The sequence below is a fragment of the Humulus lupulus genome, chromosome 5, assembly GCF_963169125.1.
Source record: "Humulus lupulus chromosome 5, drHumLupu1.1, whole genome shotgun sequence".
Lineage (NCBI taxonomy): Eukaryota > Viridiplantae > Streptophyta > Magnoliopsida > Rosales > Cannabaceae > Humulus > Humulus lupulus.
The window spans coordinates 105,172,757-105,190,675 of NC_084797.1; the positions used below are offsets into that span (position 1 = coordinate 105,172,757).

The following is a 17,919-nucleotide window of genomic DNA, read 5'->3' on the forward strand; positions in this document are numbered from 1 at the left end:
AGGTGGTTCGGCCAGATGTACCTTCAGGTCGAGGAATGCGCTTTCGCATTCTACTGTCCATTCAAACTTCTTGTTTCCCCGGAGCAGGTTGTAGAAGGGCAAACACTTATCGGTTGACTTGGAAATGAACCGGTTGAGTGCTGCTACCCTTCCTGTGAGGCCTTGGACATCTTTCCGCGACCTGGGGAAAGGAAGCTCGAGCAGTGACCTGATCTTGTCGGGGTTTGCCTCGATTCCTCGGGTATTGACTATGAACCCCAGGAATTTCCCGGATGCAACACCAAAAGTGCATTTCTGGGGATTGAGCCTCATGCCATATTCTCGTAGTATTTTAAAACATTCTTCCAGGTCAGAAACATGGTTGTCGGCAGTCTTTGACTTGACGAGCATGTCATCAACATATACCTCCATGTTCTTTCCGATCTGGTCCGCGAACATTCTGTTTACTAGCCTTTGGTAGGTAGCTCCGGCATTCTTCAGACCGAACGGCATGACCTTGTAGCAATAGACATTAGTCGGGGTCATGAAGCTAGTGTGTTCCTGGTCCGCCGGATTCATCGCGATCTGATTGTAGCCTGAGTATGCGTCCATAAAGGATATGAGCTCGTGCCCCGCCGTGGCGTCCACAAACTGGTCGATCCTTGGCAATGGAAAACAATCCTTGGGGCAGGCCTTATTCAGGTCGGAGAAGTCAATGCAGGTCCGCCATTTCCCGTTGGGCTTTGGAACTAGCACGGGATTGGCGACCCAAATTGGAAATTTGGCTTCCCGGATAAAGCCACATTTTTTGAGTCGGGCTACCTCTTCTTCTAGGGCTTCGGCTCGGGTTGTTCCTAAACACCTTTGTTTCTGAGACTTGGCAGGAACGCTTTTATCCAGATGGAGCGTGTGCATGATGACACTCGGGCTAATTCCTACCATGTCCTCGTGGGACCAGGCAAATACATCTAAATTAGCCCAGAGAAACGTAACCAGCTCCGACTTCCTCTTGCTACAGAGGTTTTTCCTGAGCTTGACCATCCATGATGGATTTTGCGGATCAAGGTTCACCTTCTCGAGCTCCTCAATGGCTTGGAGCCCAGATCTGTCTTCGCCTACTCAGGGGTCAATGTCCTCACTCAAGGCGACCTTTTCCTCTTCGGCGCTCTGAGGTTTTTCAATCTCAGGATCCACCAAGGGTCCCTGAGATTCCTCTTCGCCCTGAATGGCCATTGCCAGCTGCCCGGGTTTAGACTTTCCCTTCATGGAAATGTTGTAGCATTGCCTGGCAGCGAGCTGATCGCCCTTGATAGTACAGATTCCAGTTGAAGTAGGGAACTTCATGGCGAGGTGTCGAATGGAAGTGATAGCCTCGAAAGCTATGAGGGTAGGCCGGCCTAAAATGGCGTTGTAGGCAGCGGAGCAGTCAATGACCACGAACTCAAGTAGCTTGGAGACTGTTCGAGACTCTTCTCCTAGGGTGATCACCAGCTCGATCGTCCCTATCGCAGCCGACCCTTCTCCCGAAAAGCCATACAACATCATGGAGGTCGCCTTTAGCTCGGCGACAGTCAATCCCATCTTTTCTAAGGTGGATCGGAATAGGAGGTTTACCGAGCTTCCGTTGTCCACCAACACTCTCCTTACTTTCTGGTTGGCGAGCTGGACTGCTACGACCAAGGGATCATTATGAGGGAATTGGACATGGCCTGCGTCTTCCTCCGTAAAAGTGATCGGTGGCTTTTCTAACCGCTGCTATTTTGACTAACGCTGCTTCGGGACGAACTCCGCTCCGTTGTGGGCCTTTAATTCATTCACATATCTCTTCTGGGTGCCTCTGCTCGTTCCAGCCATGTGCGGTTCTCCAGAGATGGTGGATATCTCTCCTTCGACCACGGGAGGAGGGACGTCCAGATCTACCCGAGGCCCGGGCTGACTGGCTGGGACTTCTGGAGCGGGTCGACTCGCTGGGACCCTGTTTCGTGAGTATTGCGCCAAGGGGCCTGCTCGGATGAGAGTCTCGATCTCATCTTTTAGATGCCTGCAATCGTCGGTATTGTGGCCGCGTCGTTGTGAAAAGGGAAGAATTTGGAAGTGTCTCTCTTTCCCTTGTGGTGTTTCAATGGTTCCGGCCTCTTCCAGGGCACCCGAGCAGAGTTGGCCAGGAAGATACTCTCCCTGGATTGGGATGAGCTTAGGGGTATTTTGGTAATTTAGTACATTGCCGGGATTTATTGGGTAATGGGAGATTAAATGATTATCATTTTGAGATATTTGGGGATTTATTAGAACACTCGAGGATTTACGGGAAGTGGCAATTGACGGAATTTCCCTTGTGGTTATTAGAGGATTTAAGTTAATGGTAAGGGCAATTTGGACCTTTTGGAAAAAAATGAGATATGCTTTGTTTAGGCAGCTGGAACCAAAGAAGCATTCAGAATGAAATAAGGAAAAAGTTCTCTCTCTCTCTCTCTCTCTCTCTCTCTCTCTCTCTCTCTCTCTCTCTCTCTCTGTGTCTGTCTTTGGTGAAGTGGGAACTTTTAGTAATTGAAGGAGCAAAGCATAGGAAGCTGAGGATTTGGTGTTTAAGATTAAGCTAGGAGAAGCTAGGGATCATAAGACAACCATTGGAGGTAAGGAATTACTCTGAATTTTAAGTTTAAATTCAGTTGGTTGAAGCTTTTCTAGAACCTTAGGTTTGAGTTTGAGTTTTGGAATTTTGATGACTTTTAATCTAGTTTTGAGTTGGGTTTTGTTCCTGGTGAGTTGTTGAATTAGTTATGGGGTTGAATTGAGGTTTTATGCTTTATTTGGGGTTGAATTTATTTTGGTTCGGCTAAAGAAAAACCCAGAAATTCTGGGTTCGAAGGGGTCGGGTCGTGGCTCTGTTCTTTGTGTGTCGCAACCCTCTAGAACAAAAGAGGAGCCAAGGAGGGCTCTGTCGCGAAGGCGTGCCATGGCACCTCTTAGGCTGGAACGTGGCGCGTGTCTGGTGTTTTGGGGAGGCTGAGCATCTAATTGGAGCCGGGACTCTTTTTGTGTTTTCGAACCCCAGGAAGGTTTTGAGAGCAGGAACTCAACCTTATGAGCTCGGGATCGATCCTACTACCGTGTTTAGTGGAATTCGATGTCCCGGAGGCTAGGACTCGGTCCAGAAGCCTTTATTCACTCATTGTTGATGGAATTCTTTATTATGGTTATGACTAGGTCAACGCTAGAGGCTCGGATCAGGGATCATACTCAAGAGTCGTTCATTGATAGTTTGCACTTGGACCGAAGGTAAGAAAACTGCACCCAAAATATGATATACATGATTGGGGCTCGGCCCGAATGCTGAGTATAATCTTGATTTTGGCGTTAGACCGGTGAATGCGCATGATTATTATTATGCCTATGTATGTTTGTTTAAATGTATTATAATACATTGTATCTGTATTGTTTACCGAGTTTTTCGGAAACGAATACAAACAGAATAATAAAAAGATAAGAACTGTAGAGGTGCAGAAATGTAAATAAACAAACAGTGTTTTTACGTGGTTCAGGCGTTAACAAGCCCTAGTCCACGAGTCGATGTTATTATACTTGTAGAGAATTACAGTAAGATGGCTGGTGTACAAGAACTTCACACACTCACAGTGTTTCTCTCGGGTTCTCTTGAAGAAGATGAAGCTAGAGAGATTTTAGCAGAGTTCTTGCTATGTAATTTGTTGGTCGTCCCCTCTATCGTAAAATGAGGGGGTATTTATAGCTAGGGTTTTGGATTAGGGTTTTTCTCCACTCACATGAGTCTTAATTACACCAGCCATAAATAGGGGATACAATTACTGTAGTAGCATGGCTACAAGACTCTATGTGGGTATATTTACGTGAAAGGATGGGGAATACACAAAGTCAGCCGTCTTTTCCAAGTTGTCAGCGGAACAGTAGGCGAAAAGGTACCCTTAGGCGTGCTGGGATGTGTGCGGCCTTGACCTGTCGGGCGTGTCAGGCGGGATCCTGTGTCAGGTGGATATCATTCCAAATATACCTCCTCCATGACTCGACCGCTTGGTCTTGTTCCGTGCGTGGCACGGGACTGTTTCCGCGAAGGCAACCTGAAGAGCTCCTCCTGGAAGGAGCTTCCCCGAAGGATATCCCTTCGGGAGTCCGGGAGAGTTGATGAGCTTCCGTGTCGCGTTTTCTTGAAAGAGTAAGCCGGACACTAAACGGGAGAGGCGAAGCCTTTCTGTCCTTCCGCGAGCTTTGGTCACTTTCCATGAAAGACTTTGATAATTCTGCTTCCCCGAGGATATCCATCTAAACGCTATCCAGAAATCTGGATAACATGTATATATACGATAAATGGATTATGTGATTGTCTGTTGTGACTAGGGGGCTAATAAACGAGTTTTAGGCTCGTTTATGGTCTAGTTCTTAGCAAGGTTTTCATTAGTTTAGTGCTATTTTATTGCAGAATTATGCTTGTTTGTTCATGTTTCAGGTTTTTGATGCTAAGATGGTGAAAAGAGGGGAATAAAGTGAAAGTGGCGCAACAGCTCTATATAAGTGGCGCTACAGCGCTAGAAAGGAGAACTTAACGTTGTTGAATCTGTCAGTAGCGCCCCAGTGCTACAAAACAAGTGCTACATCGCTTGAAGGACCTGAATATTAGCTCCCCAGTGCTAAATTACTGGCGCTACAATTGTAGAAAAACAATTTCTGGGCACTGACAATAGTGCTACAGTGCCTAAGACCTAGCGCTACAATGCTATAGACACAGTTTTGAGATTTTTAGCCACTTTTTGAAGGACAAAATGGTCTTTTCACTTGGGAGCATTGGAAAACTATATAAGGGACATTATTATACGAATTAAGCAAGCAGTTTTTTAGTTTTATAAACCCTAGATCTAGAAAAGACTACTGTAATTAGATTTATTTTTTGATTCATGACTTTCTAGATTTCTTCTTCATCTGAATTCTTTAGGTTATTTTCTATGAACAATTATTTGAATTTTATTGTCATTATGTTATCTATGAACTAAATCTTTTATCTAGGGATTAATGTAGTCACTTGAATTTCAATTTGATTTCATTATGATGTTTTATTGATACTTCATTTCTATTCTAATCTATATGATGTTTGTTTAATGCTAGTAAATACTTGATCACTATTTACTTGATTTAATGGTATTGATTCAAAATTCGAAAGATGAAAATTGAATATGTTATCATTAGGTTGCATATTGGATGAAAGGACCTGTATGACTTGTGTAGTAATTAGGTTTCCATGCATAATGTCTTCTATATGTTTAAGTTTATCACATAAATTTAGAAAACCTACATGTGGCTGAGATCTTATATCTTGAAAAAGAATAAGAATCGATTATGTTAACCTGCTATTAGAATAGGAAGAAGAAACTTAGAACTGGTTAGTAAAATTAATAGAATGAAAAGTTTATGAAATTAATTCATAGGCTTTTTATTATTGATTTTTAATTCTTTAATTTATTATTTTGCTTCCAGTTATTTAAATTAAGTTCATAATTTAGAATTATTCATCTTAATTTTATTCACCAAATAGAAAGTGAAATTTTTTTATTGGTAATTGGTTAATAGTCTGTGTGTGATGATCTATGTTCCTACAAAATTTATTACTTGACATGACTACGTATAGTTGCGTACAGAATTTACAGATCAAGTACTTGGCACCGTTGCCGGGGACTAATAATCAATATCAAATATAAATGTTTTTCAATCTACTTTGGTTTTTATTTAACGTTTTCTGAATCGTACTACTTTTAAATTTCTCAATTTCAGGTGACCTATTTTTATGCGACGTAAGGGGTCGAAAATACTAGTACCTGTTGATCCTGAGATTGAGAAGACCTGCAAAAGAGAAAGAAAACAGAAAAGACTTGAAAAGATGGCCCATAACATCAACAATGTTGCTAATAATAATCTGAATCAGGGTAATGCGGGGAGCGCTGCAGCTGAGGCAGACTTACCTCTGAGGGATTATACACTGTTACAGGGGTACATTCTAGTATTCGGCTAGCTACTGTGGAGGCGAATAATTTTGAGATCAAGCCTTCAATTATTCAAATGGTTCAGAATTGTGTTCAGTCTTGGGGGCTACCTAATGAGGATCCAAACCTCCATATTACCAACTTTTTGGAGTTATGCGATACTTTCAAAATGAACGAAGTAAGTAATGATGCAATTCGTTTGAGGCTATTTCCATTTTCGTTGAGAGACAGGGCTAAAAGTTGGTTGATTTTACTGCAAGCCAATTCCATTTTGAGATGGGAAGACCTTGCTCAAAAATTTCTCGCTAAATACTTTCCTCCTGCTAAATCAGCACGGATTAGAGATGAAATAAATAATATCTGTCAATTTGAGGGGGAATATTTATATGACGCTTGGGAGAGGTTTAAAGAGCTGCTGCGAAAATGTCCACATCATGGTATAGTGAAATGGATGTTGGTGCACACTTTCTATAATGGACTGAGGGGAAACACAAGAACTTTCATTGATGCAGCAGCAGGTGGAGCATTTATGAGTGAAAGCGCTAACGAAGCTTATGAGCTATTAGAGGAGATGGCCATAAATATTTATAATTGGCCAGCTGAGCGAGAAAATAAGAAGGTGGCAGGAGTTCTAGAAGTTGATCCTATTGCTATGCTCACTGCTCAAATTGCTTTGCTAACAAAACGAATACAACAACAAAACAACAGTTCAGCTCAAGCGATGCAACTACAATCTGCTCCTCTCAATTGTGAGACATGTAGAGGCCCTCATCACTTTCAGCAATGTCTAGCGATGAGTTCTTATTCGGTTGATGATATCCCACTTGAGCTGGTTCAAGCCATTGGCAATTTCCCAAGGCAACCGAATAACAACCCATACCCTAACAATTATACTCCATCATAATAATCAAGGGCATCAACCACAGTATCATCCAAATCCACCTCAATATCCTTCACATAGACCATATTATGGGCTAAACCCAAGGCTCTTTTATGATACTCAAAGGCCACAAATGTCGCCACATCAACAACCATCACCTCACATGACTAAACCAGAGGTATTCGCTGATTCATTGAGCCAATTTATGACAAAAACCAGATCCTCCATTCGGAGCTTAGAAACACAAGTTGGCCAACTTGGAAAGTTAATGGCAGATCGTAATCAAGGGACTTTACCTAGCTCAACTGTGGTGAATCCCAAAGAGCAATGTCAAGTTGTCACTTTGAGGAGTGGGGCTAAGTATGAGGGGCCTATAGTAGAATACAAGGGTAAGAAGATTGAAGATCAACCTATTCCTAGTCCAGCACAAGAGGAGGTTACTGAAGACCTTCCAAAGAAAGAGTCACCAAAATACATTGAGTCGACACCCAAGATTCCTTACCCTCAGTAGTTTCGAAAGGCAAATCTTGACAAGCAATTCTCCAAATTTCTTGAAGTATTTAAGAAATTGCACATTAACATTCCCTTTGCGAAAGCTCTTGAAAAAATGCCTAGTTATGTGAAGTTTATGAAGGAGATATTGTCTAATAAGAGTAAAATAAAGGATTATGAAACCGTGGCTTTGACAGAAGAGTGTAGTGCTATAATTCAAAAGAAACTTCCTCAAAAGTTGAGAGATCTGGGCAGCTTCACTATACCTTGCAGCACTGGGAATTTTCATTGTAAGAGGGCATTATGTGATCTAGGTGCAAGCATTAATCTAATACCACTATCTGTATTTCGAAGACTCGGTTTGGGGGAAGCTAGACCCACTACGATTACTCTACAATTGGTTGGTCGTTCATTAACACACCCTCATGGTATTATTGAAGACGTTCTTGTCAAAGTGGAAAAATGCATCTTTCCCACTGATTTTATTGTTCTTGATATGGAGGAAGACGAAGATGTTCCAATTATTTTGGGAAGACCATTTTTAGCCACTAGTCAAGCCTTGATAGATGTTCAAAAAGGAGAGTTAAGGCTAAGGGTGCAAGGTGATGAGGTTGTATTTAATGTGTTCCAGGCTTTGAAGTATCCAAGAGCAAGTGATAGTTGCTTTAGTGTAAATGTAATTGAGGAACAATTGTCAAAGAGACAACGTGTTGAAGATCCGCTTGAGATGAGCCTTATTGCGCAAGGAGGGGAAGATTGGGATGGTATTGAGGTTATGGAATATGTAAATTGGCTAAACTCTGCTAGACCTATTTATAAGAAGAAATATGAGGAACTTGGACAAGGGCCCGAGAGACCACTACCATCTATGAAGAAACCACTAGCACTTGAATTGAAAACTTTACTAGATCATCTTAAATACGCTTATTTGGGTAAGAATGATACTCTCCCTGTTATTATTTCTGCTTCATTATCTACTGTTGAAGAGGAAAAATTATTAAGAGTACTTCAAGCTCATAAATTTGCCATTGGCTGGACTTTAGCTTATATAAAAGGAATTAGCCCATCTACTGTTATGCACCTGTTTACCCAAAAACGGACTACCTAAGGACATGGCAGGATTGATCTACACGTGGGAAACACGTGGCAGTTTTGAGTGAGCATATCCTACTCGACCCTCGACCAGGAGATCATTGGCTTATCAAGTATCATAATCATGGACGACTAGCCTGGTCGCATATATTCAGTTATTTCCTTCAAATATGCAATCTTGTAATTATGTATTAATTGTAATTTTCCTTATTATTTAGAGACGCGTGTATTAATTGTAATTAAGGCCCATTTTCCCGTGTAAACCTCCTTGAGCCTATAAATAAGAATCAAAGGGCTTAAGAGAGGGGATTTTTTTTTGCTTTTCCAACATTTTGGCTTGAGAACGCTTGAGCTGAGAGATTCTAAGAGAGAAAAAGAGTGTTGTTATCCATCACAATTGTATTTATCTGAGATACAGTGAAACTCGTGAACCCTAGTTCATTGATCACTGTTCTTGGAATACTACATCAATAAGAACACTAAGTGGACGTAGGGTTTTACCATTCTATTGGGGCCAAACCACAATAAATTGTTTGTGTTGTTTATCTTTTTTTTCTGGAGTTCATCTCATTTTCATCTTACTTTATATCGTTTATCTGACTCCGTGTCGTTGACCAATTCGAGAGTCAACATTTTGGTGCTTTCATGGAGAGCCGAACTCAACACTTCCAATAAAATCATATGGCAAAAATATCCAGAAAGACAGGACAAACTTCTGGTGCTGCATCCACCCAGCCTCCTCCACCAAATGTGGCTGAAGATGTACCACAATTGGATTTCGAAGAGGAGGAGATGGATTCTGAGACCTTGAGGACAACACTGATTGTGTTGCAGGAGGATTTAGCCAATCTGAGGTCTAATCAGGAGAATGTGGCTGAGACAATGGCGTTGCAACAGAGGGAAATTGATCATCAACGTCAAGAGTTGAATGAACGGTAGGCTGACATGGACTGCCGACAGAGAGATGCCACTACCGCCCTGGAAGCAACCATTCAGTTGGCCCGGGGACAACCTGTGCCAACTTCTCAACTGGATCAGCCACCAAGTGCACCACCACAACAAGGCCCAAACTCAAGTCATCCACCTCAACCAGCAAGTCCTCTAAGGCCGGAGCAACCTCCTCCTGATCAATAGGATATTCCATTTCAAGATCCTGAGCAGCAGCCACCTCCTCGTGCTGGTCGAGATAATCCCCAGCGTCAAAGGTAGAATAGGGCGGGGCAGCCTCCTCGAAGCCCTAGATGCCAAACTGCTGAGGAACTGAATCCTTCGAGCAGGGGACAACGTCCTTCTGCTAACAGAAGGCATGCCAAGTCCGGCTCTGCTGTCAGGGGTCCCCCACGACATAATAATGCCCGGGGACCCACCAACCAACGCAGGCCTTCCTCTGATGCTCGAGAGGTACCAGCAAGGGGAGGGAATAGTGCTACCAGCAGGTCGCGCCATAGCCAATCACATTTTACGGACGGTCATGATTACAACGAAGCTAGTTCCAGCAGGGGAAATGCTGGTCGAGCACAAGGAGAGAAAGGTGGAGAAAGGAACCCCCCACCAAGAGAAAATAGGCCTATGAGCCAGAATGCTGGGGGGGCATCCTAGGCAACGTCACGTCTTTGATCGATTGGACGCTAGCGAGCAAAGGCGTAAAGATGACGACTTGAGGGATGTGCTGAAAAATAGGCGAGAAAGCCACGGTGAGTATGCTCCTCAAGCACCAGTCTCCCCAGTGATACCAGACGCAGTACAAGCCCAGATCGATGCGCTAAATCAAGTCATACAACAGCTAGTGGGGAGCCAAACATCCTACATCAAGTATGATCGGAGAAGAGGCACTCCATTCATACAAAGAATAAAAATGGCAGAAACCCCAAACAAATTTAAGATGCCCAACTTCGATGGAAATGGGGACCCAATATCTCATTTGAATAAATTTGAGATACAGATGGACATCCAGAAGGTGTCGGATGATGCTCGTTGCAGAATCTTTCCAGCCACCTTATATGATACTGCTCAGGAATGGTTTTTCAAATTCCCTCCTGCTATCATAATGTCATGGGAGAGGTTCATAAAGGAATTCTACGGGAAATTCTACACTGGTCGAGTACATCCGACTAAAGCCAACCAACTAGTCGAGATACGCCAGAAGGGAGGAGAATCCTTAAAGGAATATGTCCTGCATTTTATGCGAGCAGCAGCTGGAGCTAAGACAATTGGCGATGAAGGGAAAATGATGGAATTTACTACTGGAGTGCGGCACCACTCACCCCTTTGGAACAGTTTAAGGAAGAATGGGGTGAAAAGTACCCAAGAATTCTTGGATCGAGCAGACCAGTACATCAAGCTCGAAGAGGCGATTTCTAACGAAGGGAAGTCGCCGGCAAGAGACAAAGGGCCAAAGGAAGATCCCGCCAAAGTCGCCAATGTAACACCCTAATTTCTCATAGATTACCGAGATCACAGCGTTGGGTCATAATCATAAATATTGCTCTTTTATTGAATAAAAACATGAAAATAAATACATGGATCCATGGTTTTACAAAAATTAAAATAATTGTCTTTAACATGAAAATGAGCAACATTTAAGTAATACTTTAAAATAATATGCTTTTATAAAAATAGTCCCGCTTGATCTTTCTGACTATATGGTCGCCACGAGTACATCACGAAGCTCTTAGGCCCCCCTCGCCACCAGCCTTTCATCCTTAATTTCATGAAATAACAACATCATAAGGAGAGATCTTCTAAGCCCAGTAAGGAAAATACAAACAAAAGTTAGTCATATAATCAAACATAACATAAATTCAAAGGAGTCATACAAACACAAACCTCTAGGTCATATCATAGCTTAAGTCATAATTCTACATCATAATCTAAGTCATGAATCAAAAATCATACTCTAAGTCATAAGTCATAGATCATATGTCATAAGTCATAGATCATATGTCATAAGTCATAGATCATAAATCATAGGTCATAAGTCATAAGTCATAATCATAACTATAGGTCATAGGTCATAATAACAAGTCAGATATAATAAAAAGATAAGTGTTTATACAGGGGTGGCAATTAAGCCTCGGACATAAGTCCGTCATAAACTTTTGACGACCGAGCCTACCGGACATAGTCTGTCATAAACTTTTGGCGACCGAGCCTACCGGACATAGTCCGTCGTACATCATTGGACACCTTAGGTCCAGACACACTTACCCCTTTATTGTACCTGAAATGTAAGGTCATACAAACATAAACTATATCATAAACTACATAAGCATAATACTAAACTACCTAATTCTCCTTACCAAAAACTGGAATATTAGAGACAAGAGCAGGATTGAGAACTCCTAAAACCATACATAAAGAAGCCATAAGTTTCTAAAGAAATGAAGATGAAAAAAAATTGAAACCATTGAGATAAGAAATTACCGAAAACCTTATGTTTCAAAGGAATTGAACACCTAACCAAAATTCACTATCACAAGTTAGGATTTGAAGAAAAATGAAAGAATAATAGATGCTATAGTGAACTAAACCTGAATATAATGAATACCTTGGATAGCTTAGAACCTTGATCTATACCTCGAACACTGAAATCACACAAAATCTTACTTCCCAAGTGTTTATAAAAGCTTTAGATTTGAAATCTTTAACCCCAAAACCCTAGTGTTTCTCTCTAGAATGAACTTAGCATCTTGGAGGTTCTGAGCTGTGCTTGAATGATGAATACAATGGCTGAGTGAAGGGTCCTATTTATAGAGTTCAAGGAGTGAAACTAACTCCCATTTCAATGAATAAATAAATGATTAAAAATGAATAAATTTGAATTATCTATTGAACAGATGCCCAGAACTCGGTCAAAAACGTTCAGGAACAAGTCATGGTTGTTGATGGCTGTTTCTAGCTCAGAATTCTACGAAATTCAAAAATTTGTCACTGGAGCCGATATATTGCCTAAGGTAGGTGATATATCACCCCTACCACAATCTCAAGGGTCAGTGGTTTCATTCGTGCGAAGTCGACGTGTTATCCGTATCAATCATAGGCGATATATTGGCCCCTATAGCTGCGATATATCGACATACGCTAATATTTCAAACACGTTTTTGCACATTTTAGGATAATTTGAAATTGATTAAAACTACTTTGACTGAGTAAAATGTAATCCTAATAGATAATGGAAGGCTCTGGAGCTTCTATATCTTTCTTTTAATAAAACTATTCATACAAAATACTTAAATCCTTAATAAACATACATGTGACAAGTGTCACGCTCTTAATTATTCAATCTAAACCTTATGTTATAATAAATAATATTCTTAGGACTATATTCATTAATCAAACCTTATGTTAAAATTAATATTTCTAAACCATAGGTTATACTTATAAAATTCATGACTGTTTCTACGAGTTTCTAACTAAATCCCGGCTTTGACCAATATCCACGAAAACTAAAATTCTATAGCTACTACTACTGCTACTACTACTACTACTACTACTATCAAACTAAGTAAAATTCAGAGACGCTACAGCCAATGGGTCAGATAAACCCAACGGCAATGGCAAAAACAACAAGAAAAATGGTGGAAAGAGGGCAAACAACGAGCCATCAACGTCTTAGAATAAGCGCCCTAAGGGTAACAGATACGAGCCAAGATTCACCAACTACACAACCCTAGTCGAAAGCAGGGCGGAGGTGTACCAGGCGACCAACACCGATGTCCCTTACAAGCAACCAGCTCTGATAAGGAAAGATATCTCCAAGGGAGATACAACCAAGTTTTGTCGTTTTCACAACGACTTTAGTCATGACACCAATGAGTGCAACCAGCTGAAAGATGAAATTGAGTTCCTTATCAGACAAGGACACCTGAGGAGATACGTTCAAGCCACTGGAGGTTATCAGCGAGAGGCTCAAGGAGGCAACGAGCAGGCACCAGTACGCCAACGCTCGCCCCCTTTATAGCTAGCTCCCGTGGCGGGTACGTTGCTAACCATCTGTGGCGAACCACACCTAGCAGGAGATAGTGGGAAGGCAAGGGAGCGATATGCCCGAACCTTACGCCATGACCAAGACATTGAAATGCTGAATGTGGAGGAGAGAACTCCCAAGAAAGCTCGAATAAAGGAAGAACTAATAACTTTCTTGGAGCTTGACGCTCAGCACGTTCGGTTCCCTCATTTGGACCCTCTGGTCGTGGATTTCCAAATCACCAATATGATGGTTAGGCGGGTGTTAGTGGACACAGGGAGCTCAGTAAATATTCTGTACAAGTCTTCGCTGGAAATGATGAAGTTGTCAGTGAAGCATTTGGAGCCATGCAACCAAACCATTTATGGTTTTTCTGGAGAAGGGCTCGCACCAACAGTGTCGATCAGGCTTCCAGTCATAGCAAGAACTACACCTGCGAACATGACATTACTGATGCAGTTTCCAACTACACTTGTACCCTCGATCTGGCACCTCGCCATGAAGTTTCCAACTGATGCAGGGATAGGATGCATGTTAGGAAACCAGCGAGAAGCGAAGGAATGCTACAATTCCTTGATTGCTAAAGCGAAAAAAGGGTGGATCGAGGGAAGGAGCCGAAAATGGGTTGCAATTGGCCAATGAGATACAAGCCCAATCAGGTAAGCACGTCGCCAAATAAGGTGTTGCCCAAAGTGAGGATAGGGATTTAGATCCTCGATTTGGGGATTTTGAGGAAGATGTAGGACCAGTCAAGGTCTTCGAGGAGGTCCAACTCGATGAGTCAGATCCGACTAGGGTTGTGAAAGTCGATAAAAACTTAGAGACCATAACAAAACAAAAACTGGTGGAATTTTTGGAGAAGAACTAGGAGGTCTTTGCTTGGTCTCACAAAGATATGGTTGGGATTATCCCAGCAGTTATCAGCCATGTCTTGAACACAGATAGAAAATTTCCACCAGTACAACGAAAAAGAAGGCTACTCGACAAAGAAGAAATTGAGAAGATGAAGGAGAACGGATTCATCAGGGTAGCGTTTTATCCATCATGGGTCTCTAATCCCGTAGAGGTTCCCAAACCAAATGGCAAGTGGATTTCACAGACCTTAATAAATCCTTCCTGAAGGATTGTTTCCCACTCCCAAGGATCGACTAGCTAGTCGATGCCACTTCAGGGCATGAGATCCTATCATTCATGGGTGCATATTCTGGGTACAATCAGATCAGTATGCACCCACCTGATGAGGATCACACTAGATTTTGGACTGATACAGGGCTTTACTGTTACAAAGTAATGCCTTTTTGTTTGAAAAACGCTAGTGTGGCTTACCAGGGATTAGTCAATCAAATGTTCAAAGAGATGATCGGTGTAAACATGGAAGTATATGTTGATGACATGCTGGTTAAGTCGAAGAAGGCAGAAGAACACATCGGGGACCTGCAAGAGTGCTTCAACGTCTTAAACAAATACCAGATGAAGCTGAATCCCCTTAAGTGTTCCTTCGGAGTTGGATCAGGGAAATTCTTGGGATTTATAGTGAACTCACGAGGCATTGAAGCTAATCCCGAAAAGATCAAGGCCCTGATCAAGATGAAGTCACCAACAAAGATAAAATATGTTCAAAGTTTATCCGGGAGGATTGCCGCTTTAAGTAGATTCATCTCCAAATCTACGAACAAGTTCATTCCATTTTTTAATCTACTTAGGGATAATAAAAAATTCGAGTGGATGGAAGAATGTGAGCAAGCCTTCCAGGCTATAAAATCTGATATGTCACAGCCACCGATTTTATCTAAGCCGGTTGAAAAGGAAACTTTGCTCATCTATTTAGCGGTCACCGAATATGTTGTTAGTGCTATCCTGGTAAGAGAGGAGGAACATGTGCAAAAAATTGTGTATTGTATAAGCAAAAAGCTAATAGGAGCAGAACTGCGATATCTGCCCATTGAGAAGTTAGCCTACTGCTTGATCTTAGCCTCCAGAAAGCTGCAACCATACTTCCAATCTCACCCCATCGCGGTACTCACTGACCAGCCACTATGGCAAGTCCTACAGAAACCAGAAGTCGTTGGTCAATTATTGAAATGGGCAGTTGAACAGACAGTTCGATCTTTCTTACTTGCCACGAGCAGCAGTGAAGGGACAAGCTCTAGCAGATTTTGTTGCAGAATTTACTAAGCTCCAGGGCATTGAGCCGACAGAAGACCCTGAACCTCAAAGCCAAACTCCCTCTTGGAAGTTGTTCGTAGATGGCTCTTCTAATGAGCACAACGCTTGAGCAGGTGTGATTTTAGTCACGCCTAAAGGACATCGATTCCACTGTGCAATCAGATTCGACTTCACAGCATCCAATAACGAAGCCGAGTACAAAGCTTTGCTCACAGGATTAAGATTAGCCAAGGATATGAACATGAAGTCGCTTGAAATCTATAGTGACTCCCAGTTAGTGATTAATCAAATTACTGGAAAATATCAAGTCTGAGGTCTAAAGATGGCTGCTTATTTGAACAAAGCAAAGGACTTATTGGCACAATTCAAAAAATATACTCTTCAGCAAGTACCTCGCAACCAGAACTCAAACGCGGATGCTTTGGCCAAGTTAGCAAGTGCGAAGGATGCGGACACATTAAATATAGTGCTTGTTGAACGTTTATCCGCACCGACCATCCAAGCAGAAGAGTCCTCCTTGGTAATCCAAGCAACAGACACATGGATGGCACCTTTCATTGAGTACTTAGAACATGTAGTATTAACGTCGGACAGAAACAAAGCAAGAGCCCTCCAGAGGCAGTCGGCTCGATTTATCCTGGTCGACGGAGTTTTATACAGAAGGGGGTACTCAATGCCACTCCTAATGTGTGTTTCAAAGGAAAAGGACAAAGAATTAATGTGAGAAGTCCATGAAGGTTTCTGCGGGGATCATGCTGGGGGCAAAGTTTATCCAAAAAGACCCTAAGACAAGGATACTTTTGGCCAACAATGAATGAAGACTCTGTGGATTTGTTTCAAAAGTGCGACAAGTGCCAAAGATTTTCCAACATACCACGACCAGCCCCTAATGAGCTAAAACAGAAGCAAAGCCCGTGGCCATTCGCAGTGTGGGGAATAGACTTGATTGGGTCTTTGCCCATGGGAAAAGGCAATGTCAAGTATGTTGTAGTTGCTATTGACTACTATAACGACCCAACTATTCTAGACCTTGCACCATTAATAACTACTATACTAATCTTAAGAAAACGTACATATGAAAACACCATAACATTATTTAAAACTGTAAAGTAAAGGTTTAAATACATAAATATTTCACTTAGGGTATGGGATCCCATTGTTTTGAAAATAATAAAACATAATTTAAATAAATTGGTTACAACATTAAGTGCGGAAAAATAATACATAGAAATCATAACTAAAAGACTTAAAAACTTCATCCTCTAATCGAACGTTCAACCCACCGATTCCATCCTACCTCAATACACATCCCCAAGCTGCCAAGAACCTTCCCGCCGCCATAACTATTTTCCTGCACATATAAAACATAAAGGAGTGAGCCTAAGGCCCAGCAAGGAAAATCTACTCCAAGCATGAAACATGTATATATACATAAACTATCAACTATAATAATATAACTATATAAATAAAACATCTATAATAATGGCCATCATACTTCTTGGGACTTGCTAGCTAAGCAATCATATGCCCATAAATTTATGGGGCTGTTATCTATACAATCAGATGCCCAAAGAATCTACTATTGAGACTTGTTATCTAAACAAGTTATATATTTGTTATCTAAACAAATTAGGTGATTGTTATCTAAACAACTCATATACTAGAAACATATCATACTTATAACATAAACATGTATCAATAACATAAAAGCATACAAATCTACCCTATTTTCCTTACCAAAAATACCGGGATATGAGAACAAGATCGGGACTTTGGAACACTCCTAAAAACCATAATAGAGAGGTGAGTATATTAAGGAAAAGAGATGAAAAGAACTAACTACATCATCGAAAAGATACTTACCAACAAAAATCTTACGTTCAAGATCTTAGATGCCTAACCAAGAATAGAGAATACGAGTTAGGATTTGAGTAGAAAAACTATAAGAACAATATAGAAAGGAACTAGAATTAGGAATACGTTGAATGCTTCTATGACCGAACTATACCTCGAACTAAAATATACTATAAACCTTACTTCCCAAGTGTTTATTAAGCTTATAATGATTAAGCTTATAACCCCAACCCAAGTGTTTACACTCTAAAGTAATCCTAGCAGCTTGTAGGCTCTGAACTCAGTTTGATGAATGAAGAAATGGTTGGGTACTAGGTCCTATTTATAGAGTTCAAGAATGAAAAGATCTTCATTTAGCTTGAATCAAATAATGGCTTTTTAATTGAAAAGAATTTGAATAATCGTTCAGCAGAGGCTGAAGACGCGGTCAGAAAGATTCTGGACTTATCAAGAGGTTAAGGATTAAAATGAGCTCGGTTTCAAAA

The 17,919-nt window shown here is 41.3% G+C and overlaps 2 protein-coding genes and 1 non-coding gene across 3 annotated transcripts in view; 2 read left to right on the forward strand and 1 right to left on the reverse strand.

Moving 5' to 3' along the window:
• The first annotated feature begins 6,060 nt into the window (after window positions 1-6,060).
• Window positions 6,061-6,888, forward strand: LOC133779351 (uncharacterized). The gene has a single exon (XM_062219322.1). The coding sequence runs from the start codon at window positions 6,061-6,063 to the stop codon at window positions 6,886-6,888; it is 828 nt and encodes a 275-aa protein (XP_062075306.1).
• Window positions 6,319-6,425, reverse strand: LOC133781273 (small nucleolar RNA R71). The gene has a single exon (XR_009870056.1). It is a non-coding gene; the product is annotated as a small nucleolar RNA R71 (small nucleolar RNA).
• Window positions 6,889-7,471: 583 nt separating the features above from the next.
• Window positions 7,472-17,919, forward strand: part of LOC133779352 (uncharacterized) — a 28,978-nt gene continuing 18,530 nt past the window's right edge. Inside the window, exons 1-2 of the mRNA XM_062219323.1 lie at window positions 7,472-8,359; window positions 9,283-9,383. Coding sequence (XP_062075307.1) covers window positions 7,472-8,359; window positions 9,283-9,383 — 989 coding nt within the window. The remainder of the gene's footprint in view (window positions 8,360-9,282; window positions 9,384-17,919) is intronic.